Source organism: Falco peregrinus, chromosome 2, assembly GCF_023634155.1.
Source record: "Falco peregrinus isolate bFalPer1 chromosome 2, bFalPer1.pri, whole genome shotgun sequence".
In the NCBI taxonomy this organism is placed as follows: Eukaryota; Metazoa; Chordata; class Aves; order Falconiformes; family Falconidae; genus Falco; species Falco peregrinus.
Genome location: NC_073722.1, coordinates 60,869,912 through 60,889,427, shown reverse-complemented (window position 1 = coordinate 60,889,427; position 19,516 = coordinate 60,869,912). Strand labels below are relative to the sequence as shown.

The 19,516-nt window shown below is 34.7% G+C and overlaps 1 protein-coding gene across 2 annotated transcripts in view; it reads right to left on the bottom strand.

Moving 5' to 3' along the window:
- Positions 1 to 19,516, bottom strand: part of TUSC3 (tumor suppressor candidate 3) — a 138,069-nt gene that overhangs the window by 77,524 nt on the left and 41,029 nt on the right. For both annotated transcript variants that reach the window (XM_055797818.1, XM_055797817.1), the window contains exons 2-3: positions 11,624 to 11,793; positions 836 to 953 (exon numbers count right to left, since the gene is read on the bottom strand). In XM_055797818.1, coding sequence (XP_055653793.1) covers positions 836 to 953; positions 11,624 to 11,793 — 288 coding nt within the window. The remainder of the gene's footprint in view (positions 1 to 835; positions 954 to 11,623; positions 11,794 to 19,516) is intronic.

Genomic DNA, 19,516 nt, shown 5'->3' with positions numbered 1-19,516 from the left:
GGAAGCAAAAATATTTACTAAACAGAACAATTGAACTTTTAAAATTAAGTATTTAAAAAGAAATATTAGGACTATAATTAAATTATTAATATTAATTAATTTCAAATATTAAAAAAATTAACCTTTTCCCCTCAGAAATTCAAATCACACCAAAGGTGGTTAAAAATACAGAGAACTTCAAAACTTGTCACTCCACTTAATCTACATTTTCACATTCAATCAACAGATACATAACAGAGAAAGGTATGTCAGTATTTAGTATCACTTTTCAAGGGACTTGTCTTGCCTTGACTACAACTTGACTGCAATTTAACAGGGGGCCTTAGATTGTTCTCCAGCCGTTGGTATTTTTACTCTTCATAGCCAATATATAAAATCTAAATCAAACTCTTCTCTCTTCCCTGAAGAACTTCCAGACTAATACAAATATTACTGGATTTGAAGAATATTGTATTACATAAAAGCAACTGAAAGCCTCTTCTAGTTAAGAGCTTTTTTCCCCTAAAGGTAAAATAAAGGAAATCTGTAAAGCCAAATGTTAGTTGCATTGCACTTAATTCTAAAAAATCACATTAACAATGGGTTGAAAAAATCTTGCATACATATAATGTAATCTATAAACAAATATTATAATTTACACTTGGAAAATACCAGAAGTGGCTACTGGTATGATCTGTCTTCTCTAATGTCATAGAAAGTGTTTTTAACCACAAAGAATCTGTAAAGAAAACAAAGTAGTACACACCTACACACAGAATATAATTTGTCTTGTATCAAATGGCAAATCAACATGTAGTTCTAAAAAATAAGAATGTTTAGGGTATCCAGCATTTACCTGTTGAAAAACATCTGCCCCTTCATCATAATCCACTATTGTGAAAAACAGTTTGTTTGAAAAAGCAGATGAATAGCGCCATGAATTAGCCAGTACTTGATATTCTTCATTAGCTTGCCTGTAAAAGAAAGAAACAAACATACATCCATGTGGCATTTGCTGGCAAAAAAAGATTCTATAACCAGCTGCAAGGGTTATATGAATTACATTTGCAGTTATCATTCTCAATACCTATACTATCAATTAAAAAAAGTTTCAGCTAGTTATGCAACTCTTTGCTTTAAACTTGCCTTCTCCAGAATTAGAAATTCATTAAGTCAAAATATACATCCCAAGATGATGATAAAAAGCAATGTTTTAAAAGTCTCAGAAAACAGAAATACCCTGAGTGGCAAGCATCATGCAAACCTGCTAACATATCCTTGCAAGGAGATGCTTACGTGACCAATGAGTTTGATATTAGGATTTATTTGTTGGAAACAGCTGCACATAAGGAATTCTGAAACTAGTGGACAAATAACTCAGAAACATGGAAGTAGTAATCTTCATAAAATAGGAAAGCCATAGAAACTGCTAAACACTGGGGAAATGATAGTGCCTAAATGAACAGAACAGTTCTAAGTAGCATAATACAGTCAAGATTATTTCTTATTTTAAAAATAATTTGTTTTAAAAGTGATAAAGGATAATTCTGCACAACATATAAGGTTAAATAATCTTTTCTATCATCACTAGAAAATCATATTGCTACTATTCAAATTTGTCAGAAAGTTTCCTCTCATGGCTGTATATTCAGGTGAGGGGTTTTTGGTTGGGTGGGTTTTGTTTGTTCATCCATTCATTTTAAAAGAAAAAAAGAAAACAACAACAAAAAATACAACAAACTAAAAATCTTTGCCCTGTTTGCACTCAGAGGAAAGGAAAAGAAGTAATTACAGCAGAATTCTGGGATCCTTACAGGCAGAGACAGTCTCTAAACACAGTCACAGAACCACAAAACCACAGGTTCTTCCACAGGACAAATATATATGTCAATGAATAAATCAGGGGGGAACAAACAACAACAAAACCCCAAAGCAAACCAAAAAGAAAAACAACAAACCAAATCTGAAAGGATCCTTGCAGTACTTTCGGCTTTACACAGGCTGCTTTGCTCATTATTTCCATATTACTAATTAATCACATCTGCTGTAGAGTCCAAACCAAGGTTCTACCACCTGGCAACTTATCTTTGCATGTGGTAAGATGCAGAAGTAGCATAAATAAATGTATTCTGCAGCTTTTCTTAAAACAGTGTTTCTGTGAAACCAGGTCCATGTGTTTGATGGTGCAGAATGTTGTTTATTTAAAGGCTGTAGATGCAAAAATCTGTTTGTTGCAAGAGAAACTCTGCACTAACCACATATAATACATAATGTATTTTGAGGAAGCAGAGGGGGAAGACGATGATAGGACCGCAAACGTCATAAGACCTCCATTTCCTCATAACTGCGATCAGCCTTAGGCACGAAATATATTACCTACAACCCCAGAGTTGTATTGTATCAAGGAACATACTGTACGTGAAAAAAAATCAGTACAAAAAAAGGTTAAAATTAAATTTTACTATTTTACCCCCCCAAAGAATAAACATTATGAAGCACAACAAAACTCAGCTTTCACCCTTATTATCTGAACTAGTCAAATTTGCTACTTAAGACATAAAGGGCAAAGCTTGCAATTAAGAAAAAAGTTATTTAGGCATTAGTTTGGTTATTTCTAGAAACGGATACCATCAAGCAGACTAACATATTCACTGTCATCCTGAAGAGGGCAGTCAGACAACATCAAAGGCATTCTAAAATTTTAAGTAATATCTGTAGGGCACTGTTCTGTTAAACCTGCTATATTAAAGCTGAACCATTTTTATTATAAGAACAAGATAAAAATCACTTCATCTTGATGCAATCATTCTTCTTAGCCTACCTTTCATTTGTGGTGAAACACTATTTCTGGGAAATTTAGATACTCCAGTTATGCCCCCACTATTTGAGGGAAGACTCTTGCTCCCATTGATCTCCATGTATTTTGCATCCTCGAACTATTTTGAGTGAATATAATAGTAGAAAATATAGTTCAGAAAGTATCATTTTGCAAAAAATTTTCTCAGATTTTCTATAACAGATTCAAAGCATAATCTCATCCTCACACTGAAGATATCAAAGCACTGTGTAAGATACCCTCATAGCAGCTCTTGAGGGGTGTTGAGACACAAGAGTGAATCAAGGAGGGGCAGGAATACAAAGTTACAGGATTACCACATACAGCACTGAAGAACATCCTACAGTCCACTATGGAATTTCCAACGGATACAACCCTAATACAATCACGTAACTTTTTGTAGCTCTAGTTCTTTTCAGGTACAATAATAGTAAAAAGCATAAGCACCCGGTTGAAGAAATTTCAGCCTCCAATTAACATCAGGCAATAGAAACTCTGACACTTCTTACCTACCTATCATTAGTTAATATCGATTCTATCAGTTTGTTTCTATGAAGTAATGATAATTATATGAAATCATTATAATAATTATATGAAGCACTATAAAGGCATATGGCAGAACTACACTTGGTATGAAAACCAGAATAACAATGTTAGCACTGCTTCTGTTAGTTTGAAAGGATTTTTTGATAAATGGAGAAGATTTAAATGTTGTTTAAATCTTAAATGACTGCTGCTACAGTCACCTCTTAAGAATTTCATCATAACAGCAACACAGGAACTAGTAACAAGAGTAATATTAACCAACTACTAGAAAATAGTGGTCAGATCAGAAGGCAATGCTACTTACCTAGAAAATTCAACATGCTGAAAAGTAAACTGCTAAGAAAGTGTTCTACAAAAACGTCTTCCATTACACAAGATGTGCTCATGAATATTAAAGGTTTTATTTAAAAAGATTAATTATGTGGGTGTCTATGGCAGATAATCAGATTTGTATAGCTTGAGCTATATTAAATTAGATTAATTTTATTCTACTAGTCCAATTATAGTAAGGAAAACACAAATAGAGTATTAGGAAAAGAATAAAAGAGACTGTGGAATTATTTGCCAAAAAAAGCTGTAAAGCATTATTTTCTGGCACGTTATGGACTGCACAAAACACTTACAATTGTACAATTGGCAAAGAATTCACTACCAGGTCACCTACCCATTCTTATCCATCTGTTTAAAGTAAACCGTGATCATTGCTGCAGTTTACTTCCAAAACAACTATTTGGAACAGTTTTCCCAAAATGAAGAGAAGAAAGGGCTAAGTGCATATTTTGATTTCTCAGTATTGAGAAGCTACTAAATTCGGAATACTTGTTTGCTTTTATTTTTGTTTAGCATGACTTAATGTCATGATGAAAAGAATCTAGAAATGCGTCCAGAAAATTCACCACACATGACAAAATGAAGACAGTACGGACACTAGTTGAAAACTACACTGTTTATGCAATCTAGATATCTACAATAGGAGAAAGCAATTATGCAATCTAGATAACTACAATAGGAGAAAGCAATCTAAAATCCATGCTATTCTATTTACAGCATCCCAGGAAACTTCCAATATTTTGCAGATGAGAAGAAGCTACAAGATCATATTTTGTAGAAGTTGCAAAGTGAAAAATAAAAAAAAAAATATTGTGACCACAGGGTTTGGTTTAACCTCAGCCAGTAACTAAATACCACACAGCCGCTCACTCACTCCTCCATCACCCAGAATCAGAAAAGAATGTAAAACTCAAAGGTTGAGATAAGAACAATTCAATAATTTAATCGAAATAAAATAAAATAAAAACAATAATAATAACAACACACTTATCATGAAAATGAGGGAGAAGGAAAGAGGAATGAGATCCAAAGAGAAAGGAGAAAAGAAAACCAGTGATGCACAACACAGCTGCGCTCACCACCCGTGGACTGATGCCCAGCCAGTCCCGGAGCAGCAACCCTTGGCCTTGGCCAACCCCCCATTTTATATACAGAGTATGACATCCCATGGTATGGAATACCTCTTTGGCTAGCTCAGGTCAGCTGTCCTGGCTGTGTCCCTTCCCAATTTCTTGCGCCCCTCCAGCCTCCCCACAAGGCCGAGAAACTGAAAAGTCCTTGACTTAGTACATCACCTAGCACACTGATGGTTTTAGTTGCTGCTATCAGCATTGTTCTCACACCAAATCCAAAGCACAGCATCCACCAGCTACTAAGAAGAAAATTAAGTCTAGCCCAGCCAAAACCAGGAGAGGAGTCTCTTATGATCCAAGTGTAAAATTACTGCCTTGTAAAACAGAACTCATCAATACTTCTATCAAGATCCTGAAGTGCACTGAAAAAAGCAATTGCAGAACTTTCAACAGTTCTTTCCACATTTCCTCATTTCCTGTTCCTTCTTTGAACAAAAGTTCAAAAGATAATTCCCTCTCAGTACAGTTAAGAGACCCGTCAATGATTTTCTCACTACCTGCTCTTGATCAATCAGCAAAAAGCCGAAAGGCAGAGGATCCTGTTTCTTCCTTCTGATGACACCTCCTTGACTGTCAGAATTCTTTTTGCTGTTGACCTACTCTTTGATCAGCTGCTTGAAAAGAGTTTTCTCAGATATTTTGTTGAACAAGGAAAATAACAGAATTCCTCTCTCGATTAAAAAATCCTCCTCTTGGAGGTCTCATTGATAGGGTAGATGTTAATAAAATTATGTGGAATCTCTTCTCTCATATATTTTGTCATTTCCTTCCACACATTGTGAGTCAACAGCAGAAGGCAGCTACACTCATAGCCCTTTATGAAATACATACTACATTAAGCTCAAAAATACACAAATTATATGTTGAATTATTACTTACCTTTTATATAATCCTGTAAAGAAATATAGGAGGGACAGCTTAAGCAGTTGACTTTGAGCTCATTCTGCAGCAGGCTTTCTGCAGTAACTACAAGCTTCTTCCATTAAAACCATTAACTTCTGACAGAATTCATCCTTGTCACTCAAAGAAACAAAAGTCTTTAGAAAACATGTGCCACACATGCAAAATTGACCTCTCTCCCTCACGTCCTACATATATATTTTATGTATATACTTTATATGTATATTAACACACACATATGTATTTACAGACAGACACACAACTTCAGCTAATGTGAGTAATCAGTGCTACTTTCAATATAATGAAACTTCTGACACTTTTAAAAATGCAATAGTCTGGTCCAACATGAGGGTGAAGAAAATTACAGGCTATACAAACTCCTCTGCATTACCAGCCATCTCTAACTTCTTCTTCATAAATACTGTCTTTGCAAAACTGTGTTTTCCAAGAATCTGGAAGCAGGTTTGTTACTTCCACAATAAAGTACTATTAAAAATCATTCAGGACTGAAACAACAGTTTTCAGTTTGTGCAGTTTACAAGTTTGTCTCCACAAATGGTCACCTCCCATTTCCATAGTCGACCTGATCATTTATGATGCTAATTCTAGGTTTTAATCTTGATTTGCAATGATTCAAACAGGCTCAGCTACATCTTTAAAAGAAACATTTGGGAATTCAGAGGGATAAACAAGCATATTAGAAACTATGCAAAACAAAATCCATTTGTTTCTGGTAGCTTGAAGTTCAGAGAGATGTACTTGTCTAATTTACATGTTTTTATCATTATCTCATAAGAAACTAGTGGCACAGGTCAAAATAAACCCTATTCACTGAAACTCAGTATCTAGCCTCTGACACTGCTTTGGTCTTTTCAAGGAACACTAAGGAAAAAAACAATCAAACAAAATATACATTTTTTTGTTGACAGGCTTCAACTCTAGGGGGGAAAAAAAGAGACTCAAGTGACCAGTTTAATTTCTCTGACCCAGATATCCCTTCCTAAATGAAAACACCCCAGCAATGAATTTGAAAAATGAACCAGACAATAATGTGAACTGTTTGACAATAAAGAAGATATTTCTGATAAGCATCTGTATGCAAAGCAGAAATGGTTGCTTCCACCAGTGAGAAGAGAGAGAAGCAGTGCTTAGAAAGTAAAATAACAGATCTCATATAATTTGCTTACACACTGATTAGATGGTACAGCAACAAACAAAAAAAAATGAGTTAATGATAACAAAGAAGGATGCGGAGAACAGTCAGTACGGTGAAGGTTTCAGCAGGCTAGAGCTAAAGCCCATGTGCAGCTGAAAATCAAAGCACTAATACTCAATCAAGTAGTAATGGGGAGGGTCGTTGAAGTCTGGTTGGTAAAATGGTGCCGATGCCTTTGGGAAAAATGTAGTGATAATAAAATGGGAGAACAGACTGCCAGAGGTAAGAAGATGAGAAGCAGAGAAGTTGGAAGAGAATTTCACCCAAAAATGGATTCAAGTCAGGCTAGTAGTTAATGTTTTCCTACATGCAATAGAATGTACCAGCTGAGAAACAGCCTCTTCATCTGTGTGAAGATGCTGTTGTCAGTGACTTTTTTTTTGTTCTCCTTCTTACATACACAAATAATTTTTTCCAATAGTGTGACTGATGTGGATAACAGAGAGAAACTATCTAGTTGAGTGAATACCTAAGCACAAAGGGAAAAGGGAAGCTGGTCTTATTCTGAGGAGCCACTGTTTAGAGTTAGATTATTTCTCACTGTTCATCTACCCCCCTAAAAATCCAAACTGATTCATCATCTCAGTGCATCAAAGGCCCCTTCGGTATCCGTTTCCAGTGTGCTGTTGCAGAGTGTATACATGTTAGCACTATTCTTGGTCTAAAGCCAATCAAGGCTAACTATGTCTCCAAATGCACGTGGAAAAAACCCCACAACTTCAACTGTTAGAAACACATTCCACCTCACCAATGACTTCACATTCAAGAGCACGTAAGATATCTGATCTGTTATGGTTAATTCACCTCCCAATACCAATTATGTCTATTTAACCTAAACAAGTGTCAACAGGAAAACTGACATTTATGCTACCACTTACACAGCTATTAAGACATCATATGGCTTCCAATAGCTTTTTGGACCAGAAAAGTGAAACTTCCTTGTCCAGAAAGCTAGACGGAAATGTTGTATTCCAAATTCTGCTTTAGGATAAAGACAGAATTTCTTTGAAAAAACTCTAGAGGCATGACTAGAGGCACGACTAGAGGCACTACTAACATGTAACAGAAGCCTTCATGTGTTAGGACTGGATTGATTCAGATAGCCTACAGATGTATTTTCCAGTCTACAGTTTGTGAAAAAATTTCATTAAGATGAATATAGAAACAATCTCTGTCTCAAAGATAACAAACTGGTAGTTGTCTTTTAGAAACACTTACTTATAAATCAACCTAATTGGTTTTGGGCATAGAATAAATTCCAGTCAGTAATGTAGACATAAGATTCTAACTTTTAAAAGTATATATTAAAAAGGGACGTCAAAAATTAGAAGCAAATCAAGCAAAATTAAGTAAAGGGAAAGCATTAAATACAACAATATGATGTATAACAGGAACAAACAAGCCTAGCACTGGATGAACATGGAAGTTTCAAAATATTGGCAAACAAAGCATTCAAAAAGTTTTTCTAATTTATGTTTCTCAAGATGATAGGTAAGATCATGTATCCACCTCCTGCAATGACAAAGAAACTCTTCTCATTCCACTGGAAAAAAGATCGTATGTTGAATAACTTTTGCTAGAAGTACCTATAAAAACACACAATATGCTTTGGTTTTACTGAAAAAAGATCAGCTCCTTTGGATGAAAAGATATATTTTACATACAAAAGTTTCATATGGAGTCCCAGGGACTTCTTTGTATGTAGCACTTTAAGAATAAGTTGGTATTATTTCCATATACTTTCACAAATCATAGCTGTTAAGTGATTTATGTGATTGATGTTACAATATCCTCCTTGGTGTGCATAGAAAAGCCTTGGATTCTCTGAGACAGATTTGGTCAGCTTTCCACACGTATGTCCTTGCTATATGGATAGGAAAGACTTTTAAGACTTGGCTAAGATAACCTCAGCCAAGTTTCATCCAAAATTTGGAACTTCTCCAGCATTAAAAGGACGGGGGTGGGGGCAAAATATCTTTCATTCATACCTTCTAAAAAATACCCAAACTACAGCACTTTTGAGCGATGGACAGGCACAATAGTCCTTAATCTGGTAGAGAATTTGGATCTCTAGACTCTGCATTCACTTTCAAGAGTGCTAAAAGTGACATTAACTTTCTGAATGTAAGAAGCTACCTCTCTTCGTTGGTACAATCATTCAAAACACTGCCAGAAAAGTCATACTGATTTTATTATAAGCAGGGGCTCATTTTTACAATGAACATTCTAAATATAATGAAATCCAAAATCAGATACAAAATTAATGTAATTTATTTTAACAAGAGAGGGCACACATGATCTGTTCTGGCCTCAGATGTGTAAATCTGCAATGGCCTGCTCTAATGACAATCAGCTTTCACTGCTCTTCTCCAGAAGTGGACCACTTTTCCTACCATTGTTCCTCATCCGGTTATTTATCTTCTTTTGTATAATGATGTGTTTTTCATGCTTAGTATTTGATGTAGCTCTATGCAACAGCAGCACACAAACTTATTTTGTTTTCCCTTTTGAAAATACTGCATCCTGTTCTTTATAAACTGGACATTTAGAAGAGATAAGATACTGAAATGTCAAATCTAGTCAACAAAGGGAAAAGACAACACCATTTTTTTTAGATAATCCTGTGGTGTATAAACTAAGCAGGCTCAGTTTTTAGGGGAAAAAATAAGTAGTGATTTTTGTGACAGTTATTCAAAGTCAAAGATTTCAGTCTAAGTGCTTTTTGCTATTTGAAATACGATTTTTTTTTCCATGCAATTTTCTGAAAATATTTTGATGAGTAACAGTTTTCTTAAATCTTGGACAAAAGCATCCTCAGAGAACATTACAGATTAAGTTAAAAATCCACTTTTCCTTTAGGCAAATTGGCTAGTGAAAAGCTAACTATAAAGTAATGCATGCATTTCAGTTCTGTATATCCTTTCAGTGCTCCTGTCCATTAATTGGCCATTGATTTGAAAATGTCGGTTTTCCTGATAATGGTTTTATGGGCAATATGATCAACATCATTAAACTCATTTTGTTTCACATGAAATAATGGATCACAACTTCACATTTATTTAAACAAACCCAACTGATAGTAGTATGTTGATTTTTTCCCTTCATTTTATGCTTAAAGATTTTGAGTTGTTTCTGTACATGAATGGCTAGCCTGGCATATTACAGGACAAAGACTATAAGCTGTTTTTCAATACAGGAAACAATAAATAGTTGTAAGCAAAATTAACTTCCTTAAAAAATATACATTTGTACGAAAATATTAACTCCCTTAATAATGGCAATATATATGTTGTTTTCAGATGTTCCACAAAAGAGCTGTATATAACACAGGCAAAGAATTTGTGATGGCCATTATAACAATGAATACACTGGCCCTTATATAGCTGAACTTAGTGCATCTCCTGTACTTTTATCTACTGGGTAGGAAAATAAGGAATGATTCAAAACAATATGGTAAACTTTCAACTCCTATTTCATCTCCAAAAGTTAACCTCTAGCAACACAAAGAAGAAATAACAGCAACAAAGTGCTGCAAGTTTTAAAGAAAAGAATCCTTTGACTTAAGGATGTTTGAAACTATCTGTACCTAGTCTTTCACAGTTCAGATGTAGAGGGGTGAACTCTTGGGCATGCAATTTATATACTTGCCTTCAAAACTGACCAGCTGACTTCAATGACTTAAAATTAATCTACTTAAAAAATGTAATAAAGCCTGTATATGAATACAGGTACACAAGTTAGTTTCTATTGTAAATGTCACATTCCAACACCTAAGAAATGTAACAAGCCGCTATATATCCCAACTTCAAAGTGCACCTATTTTAAACCAAGAAATGACATTTCTTCATATAAAGCTTATGTATTACATAGCTCTATGAAGTGTTTTGCTGCCTATTTAATTACTGTTTAGAACTCCCTGCAGAATAATCAAATCTATTACTAAACACAATTTCTAATGCAAATGCATATTTTGACTGAAGAAGGTTTTATTAATGCACTTTCTGATTTACTAAGGTAATTCAGTTCATGACTACCTTTCAGTCCCTTGGCCCAATTTCCATGTCTATAACAGTCAATTTTGGATTAACTTATTGAGCTAGGAACTTACAGAGAAAGACCTTGAACTTAGAATACCAGAGCCACTTTAATACATATTCTAAAAGGAGCCACCAAAACATAACAAAGTGCGGTGCCAGACAGTATTCCACAATAAGCATGTCCTCACAGAAAAATATGCTTGCATGTAGGAACTATCTAAAGCTGTGAAATTACAGGGTAATTCACTTCTTTATCAGAACCTTGGACATCTCTTAAATGAAGAAATCAGTGAAATGTCATATTATTAAATGGTAACGAATCACTTCTGACACAAAACGTCTTTGGAAAGATCAGGGTCAACTGATAACAAAATACAGCAGATTTCTTAAAGAGAAAGTCTTCCTCAGTTGTGTATATTTTATTCAACTGTAATTTAATAAAAACCCAAACTAGGAAGACTAAAATTTGACATATAGATTAAAAGGCAGTTGAAGAGACACTGTGACCAAACACATGAGCCTGTTAAATAGTAAGCATCTATCCCACGCAAAGACCAATCCTACTCAGTGTACTGCGCATTGATTAAAATGTACACTTGAAAACTGTGGTGAGGAAGGTGAAAAAGATCACTAAGGTATAGATTACCTGCAGACAGAGCACTGCCGCTGCGGCTGGAGAGCAGTGAACATCACTATCACAGAATAGTTACGAGGTGGAGCCTTCACAAATCTTCGGAATTTGTCTCCATTCATGCGGATGACCGAGCGCCTTGAGCTCCACTCCATCAGCTGTTCCACCTTCTCAGCCAAAAGATTCTGTAATTGAGGACAAGGATGAACACGGTTTAAGCTTAAACTTCAAGGACTTCGTACACATATTCTGCCTTTGCATGCACACAGCACCTATGGACTTAAGCAGATTGGGGGCACCTCCATATAGCTTATAGCACAATTTAGTCTTCTATGTAGACAAGTAGATTTTAAGTACTTAAAAAAAAAAAAAAATAACCCAAAGCGGTCTTAGAAAGGATACATATAATGAAATAAACAGGTTGCTACCAAAGGCAAATGAGTGGGGTAAGGCTGATTATCTAAATACAAGATAAAAGTACAGCAATCATTTAACTTTCAGTAAAATTTGAAAATTTTAGAAAATGCAGCGTTATATTTATTCTGTTAGTAAAAATCATAGCAGTATACTAACAGTCACTCAGATATTAAGACCAAAGAAAAACATAGCTACAAAGAAAAATAGTTATTACCTTCACAATTTCCTTACAAATATGTATCATATTGAATTTAAATTAATGTAAGTTTTGTATTTTGCTACAGATCAGAGTGCACTGTCTTATGAACCCATCTAGGCACTTTCCATTATGAGATCAACACTTTTAGTTGCTTTCAAGGTTGAGATGCCCAAAATATTTTGACTGAAGTATATAAGAAAGACCAAAAATTCCTTGTGTGTGGCTTTTCTTTTGCATGAAAGCATTCCAACATATGAAGCATTTAGAATCAGGCTATGAGACATATTAGCAGATGGCCCTCAAGTTAAATACATTAACTAACATTCCTATGAAAATCTATTTAGTTTGGGTTGGTTTTTTTTTTATCAAGTAAGCCTGACGTCACACATGCTCAGCAGAGACTTTTTAGTCTCCTGAGTTATGTAGGTTCAGTGAAGTTGCTGAGTGCTGAGAGAAGGTGGGAAGGACAGAAAGGGGGACAGACAGAAACGGAGACAGAAAGTGAAGAGGAAGCACCAAACAAAAGAGAAACTAAGTTCAGAAAACAGGAAGGTGTGAGAACTCTTACAAAATACACGAGTTAGTGAAAGGGTATACAAACTGATGAGGGTCTGCTGTGGAAGAGAAGAATAAACCATCTTAACAAAATATAATGAAATGGGAAAGCTCTGAGAAAAAGGGATCAAGACACATAAGGTGAGGATAAAATTCAGATACTGTGCAGGAACCACTGAGCAAGGAGACAAGGTAGCTTTTCTAGGAGTTTGGGTTTTTTAAAGAAAAAAAAATGTAACATTTTGACAAATCAGTAAGGCTATAAATAAGAGTAAAGATAGGTATGTGAAGGGAAAGGAGGAATGAAATAGAAGGATAAAGGAAAATTCCATTTTGCCTGTCAGATCTTCCATCTTAAAAATTAGCAGATGACGTCCCTTGGATCTCCTAATAAGGCACAGCTCATCGTCATAAGTTCTGAGTCAAGAAGAAGCTTTGATCAGTGTAAATCATGAACAGTTCTGAAACAGCCACATTTCACATCTATTTGACCGTATAAAGCCTTTAAATAATAACAAAAAAACCCTTTTAGGTTTTCATTACTATTCTAAGAATTTAGCTGAGATTTGCAATCACGAAAGTAAAGAAGAGACTACAATTCTGTCTGTCAAGAGAATACCAATGAATCAATCAATACAGCTTTTCTTCTGCAAAAAGCCCTATTTTTTGGTAGTTTTACTTTAAAAAAGATATTTTGTAAGTTCTGTTCTTTAAAACAAACCATAAAGCAGATCACATAAAAATGAAACCTATGCATTTGTAAAATTTCCTTGGATTAGCAGTACCTGGATTAAATCTTTCTGTTCATTTCAAAAGATTCACTAGTTTTGCAAGAGGCACTCCACCTGGTAATGCATAATAAAACATAAGGGGCCAAAAAGTGATGCGTATTCATATTTCCAAAAGCTTTAATAGCTGAAGCAAAAAGATAAAACAAAGAAAACTGATAAAGATACATTAATTTTAAATTAGCACAGGAAGGATGCACAACATCCTACTTGGTACAAAAGACCAAAGACTTTTCAGAATAGGTCTTATGCAGAGAAAAGAAACAGAAACCTATGAAGTATTGTTAAGGGTGCTAAAGCAAAAGCATGATCCTGACAGAAAAAAAAACTGGGGGGGGGGGGGGGGGGGGGGGGGGCGTGGGAACCCAGCTCTATTACTGCTATATAATTTGTTTCTACAAAATCATCAGTGATACCAGAAGAGTCTTACTCAGAGAAGTCCTACACAAAGTTTTACTTGGAAGATGTGGCCAATAAATAATTGTCTTGATTCCTTCAGATTCAACCATGTATAACATCACCTTCACATAGCTCTTGTGCAATATGGTGAGATTCACCATAATGTTCTCAACCACTTGTATGTTTTGTTTTGCTTTTTCTAAATGCACTAGGTAACAAGCAAGTAACTAACCTAACATGTTTACTAAGGTAACTAAGTAACATGTTTACTTAGGTAACTAAGTAGTACTTCAGGAGTATAAAGTCACTAGGTACAATTTTATTACCTGCTTTGCTGGATTCTTAAGAATGTACTTTTTTCAAATAGAAAGTTATCATTGCGTAGCTTGATGAATGAAATATTCTGCTATAGGCCAGATTTCTCTTCGGTAACTGGCTGCACTTAGATATCCTACTACTTTTTAGTCCACTTTATTCCAGAAAGTCTCCTTTTGCAAAGTAATTGATAGAAGAGATCTTGGGACTGACAGCTCTAGAATTTGCAATGAAGTCTGTGGAACAGCCTATATTTTATGGCTTTCTGATTCATAACACTTTACAGATAGATGAAGATCTGATATTGTTTTGTTGTAAACATTCATACAATGTATGCTGCCGAGTAATTTATCAACCTTTTCCTCATCTCACTTAATAATGAAGTTCAAGAAATAAATCTAATGTTAAATGACTTTCCATTTTAGATATGCATTTTGCTTTAAAGCTGAATATCTATGTTCAGGAAATATGGAAAATTTCAACATTCCAACTGCCTACTTCAGCTTTGGGTCAAAAAGGCAATCATTTTTCATACAAAAAAGAAAAACAGATTGCTGAATACAAGGTGTGACTATGAGCTCTACCTCCAGTCAAAAACTTTCTCCCACGTAAAAGAACAGTGTTGAAAAGTGAAAAAAACAAATTGACAGAAAACATTTAGAAACAAAAGGCAGAATTTTCCCTATTATCCTGATGGAATAATAATGAAAATAATAATCTATTAACACCTAGGAAAAGACAATGATATATCCCAAATTATTCTTGCCGTGAAGGTACTGAAACTGAATGTGTCCTCCAGTACTTTTCTTTTACCATTTACCATCAAACTGTATAAATCATACATAAAACTGCCAAAGTGAATCTCCATTAGGATTCTAGACATTTACAAAATTTTATTAACTGGCCTCTTTCCACCCCCTGGGGAAACTTCTGCCAGAGAAAAGCTGGAAATAGGAGAGGATGACTAAATCAGACCCACTGGACAAAACACATCTTGTGATGACTGAGACACATGAACAACTGGTACTCACATCCAGAAAATGAGAAACTATCTCATTTTTGCCCTACACTGCTAAACTTCTGCTCCTTTCCACAGTCTAAACAGTTTAAAGACCCTACATTTATTTAAACTCATTTATTTACAGAACTCCTCTGAACATTCACTAGCTTTATGCTGGTAACTCAATGGGACTGTTTTAATTTAAACAGTGAAAAAAACTCAAACCCACAAGCATAAATCTGAGAAGGGAAATTCTACCTTTCAGAGTAAAGTTCAAGTTTTCTTGGTGCAAATAACTATAAAAGGGTCAACAGACAACAGTCTACTGATAAAAGCATAAGGAACATTTAAATCAATGGGTGAAGAGGCAGCCATGTGCCATTTATTTATTCCCATTTCCTGATGCTTACAAGCAAGATAAAAGAACATTTATGATATACATGTGGAAACAACACGAAAGCTAATTTCTGTAAACCAATCAGAACTACATTATTACTTGCTGTTCCTGCATTATTTTGTTACAAGTGAAAATACATGGCACGAGCATTTTTTCAAAAATAAATAACGCCTAAAAATGTAACTGAGAAAATCCAGAATGCAGAAATTTTCTGATGCAACAAGGAAAACAGTTATTTAGGACAGGGATTTCTCCATAAAGAGATCACCTATGAAAATTATTTTTGTTACTGGAGTAGGGGCAGAATCCTTGGCATTTTGACCTCAATCCCGCTAAGCCCCACTGAAATAAGCTGCTTGGGACAGCAATTCTAAATAATCTTGCTTTTTTTCATATGGCTAGCAAAAGATTTTTCCATTTGCAGTCGTCCATATCATTGAAACGAGAACAAAGCTAAAGTTAAAAGCCTATCTATTACACATCTCAGTTTCTAGTGATGTGTTAAAACAACTGTGCCACCTGTCAAAAATGCAGACAAACTGTGACAAGTTATGAAACAGAAGATGCTGGCAGGCCCACCTTCTGGCATCTCTACCTGAAGCAATTCCCTATTAGGGATTGCTTCCCAGTGATCCCCCATATCTCCTCTCTGCTGCTTAACCCAATAGAGCTTGGCATCTACAAGCGTTCCCTTTCATGCTCTGTGACTAGCAGATTAGCTACTCAAAGCACAGCTTTATTTATTCAGCCTCCCAAGACACTGTGCCTACAAGACAAAGCATAAACAACAATAACAACCACCCTGTATACACACGTTTTGCCTCACTTGACTTAATTTTCCTTGGCCAGATTTTCAAAATTTCTTTTGACCCAAATAAAACCATATCTCTCTGGAGAAAAGAAAATCAAAACCCAAGAACCAGAACACCACCCAGATTTTCCTAAATGGTCCTTGCTCTGCTATTCAACGGATGACACTGAAAATTTCAAGAAAATCTCTTATTTTTAAAACAAACAAAAAACCCCTAAGATTGAAATACTTGTTGATTCACATTTGTTGATCTGAAAAATATACATAACAGCAAAATAGCTGGAGTATGGCAAAGGGAAGTTTCTCCTTGATTCTCACAGAAGTTTTATCAGTTGTCTTTATCATATATACATATTTCTGATGGGTTTACATTATTGAAAATTTAGTTTGAATTAAGTTTCTTTAGACCTCCTTTCATTTACTTTACCTTCAGTCAGAAAAACATCACACGGGTAACTTAAGCCCTAGGTTTCAGAAGAAGTTTCAGCTCTTTCTGATGTAAGATGGTACCTCCTGAATGCTGCTAGACGTGAACATGGAAGATCTCAGCTCTAGAAGGTAGAGTCAAGATCCATAAGAAGAGATACCAGTACTAGGAAACGTCCTCAAAAAAATTAGGCAGGGACTCAATCTACTGGTGACTCCTAGTAAGGCTGAGGCATTGGTTGTTACCAAGCCATTCCCCTTTCCTGATGAAAAATTCAAATTCAGTCCAGTAGTTCAAGTTTCTCAGTTTCTGTAGTAAAGAAATAAAGCAAGGAAATAAATTTCTAATTAATGACTTGATCCTACATTTGCTACTGGAGATAAATTAACTACAGATTTTGTTGAATATTTCTTAAATTATGATGTTGCAAAGGAAAAAAAATGAGGCGGCCTGACTTCCATGTTTGCTGTATGTGTATCTTACCAAAACCATCTAATGTAGACTGAATGATCACTCTTGAGATAAAGACTCTGCTTTGTTCACTTAGGTGCATCAAGACCTCAAGAAATGTTAGCTTTGTAGGTAATTATTTCAGGACAAAACTCAATGTAAAAAAATCCACAAGGTTGCACCGATAAGGCATGTAAAGTATCTCATAAATATCTCAATCTGATGTATGTAGCTTAAATTCCAATTGAACAGTCACTTTTTTAGTCTTTAAACTAATAATACTAGTAAAGAGAAACTACTTTTCAGCAGTATGCTGTAGAAATAGTAGTTACCTCCTCTAAAAAATATGTTTGATGAGCATTCACTGTAATTATTAACTCAATTACATTAATGGCAGAAAGACAGTGGAATTAACATTCAAAGTGTTGTTACAGCCTATTTAAATTTAGTCGTTCATTCCTCTGTTGTCCCTTGTTCATCTGATGCCTGCATATAAATGTAATTCACACTATCAATATATCAGTATTCTTGAACATATCCAAAAATAGTTTTATCATTCATAAATCTTGACAAACAATACTTGCATGTACTCAGGTACGTTTACATAATATCCCTACACACTAAAAAGGGAGAAGATAGATGACTACTTTTCTGCACAAGCCTTCTACACAAGACCTCACATGGTTCATGGACTTGAAGGTGCTAAAGAAGAGTAATTTCTTTGATCTGCCTAGATCTTCACTCTTCCCTCCAACACCTCCTAGGTTATTGTGGAACCTGGCAAAAAATTAAAACATATTTTACTTAGAAGAGGAGTACACTTTATATAAAAGACATGCAGCGTCAGTAGCTTTATCCAAAATATTTATTCCCTATTTTGAACTTCTCTATAAATCGAGAACAAAAACCATGGGTCATGTCAAACTAATGAACTTTGTTAAATGTCATTTCTTGATTCACAAGAAACTCTATGTCTAATGGAGAACTGCAGGATTAAGTATCTGGATATTCCAGTCAGAAACATACTTTTCTACAGCAGAAATTAACAATATTTACATCAGATTCCGTAGGCATCAGAAGTACAATACAATCTGTTCTGTAAAGTCGTAAGGTCACAAACTAATTCTTCTACGGAGAACAGCTGCATCAGTACTGCAAAAGTTTCCTTTCCTGTCCTCATCTCCTCTTCAACTTTCCATAATCTTTCAAAGGCTGTTTTTTAATAAAATTAAAAAAAGAAAACAAAACCAAAACCTACAAAAAATCCCTAGCGTAAGTTAACGTAAATATCACTAACCACTTATATATATATATATATATGTGTGTGTATATATATATATGTGTGTGTATAGATATATATGTGTGTGTGTGTGTATATATATATATTTATATAAATCTCTTAGGATACTTTATTCCCTTTCAGATTATTTACATATTTACAGGAATTGAGAAGTTACATAATCGAGGAGCCATGTAAGCTGGCACACTGTGACTGACTTGATATTACGCTCCATTGACTTGAGGTTACTTAGCTGTGACTGAGGATTTGCTTCTTGGAATCAGACACTGATTTTCATCTTTATGCAAAATAGCCTACATTTTTTGGTATTAAGCCTAAAAATGTCCTTTTAAGGCCGAGTAAACAAATGAACAGAGAACTAAAAGTAATGAGGTGTTTTGTATTTTTTTTTTTATTTTATCCCATAAGTGGCTCTATTAGCAATTTAAGAAAAATCTGGGTGATTTCCTATTATACCGAGCTGTCATTTTGTGATCACACAAGAAAGTTATAACAGTAATATTTTTGTCACTGTAGAAAACATAAGATAGAAAGTAACCCTCATAATGGTTTACATGGATGTATTTTGTCCTCAATTTCAATGGAGTACAATCCAAAATCGGCAATTTCTTTCAAAATATAAAAAAATCATCTTTTTTGTAATTAAAACTTTTCAAAATTTTCAAAGTTTGTCACAGATTTTATTTTTTAATGAAGGTACATATCCATAAAGTTCACCTAATTTAAATAAAATCTGTCAAGTCAACAATATGAATTACAGAGTAGCATTCTAGTATTGTGAACAAGCACACAGTTCACTTCAGGAAAGAGAATCCCTACTGTACTGCATCAAATAAATGCAAGTTAAACT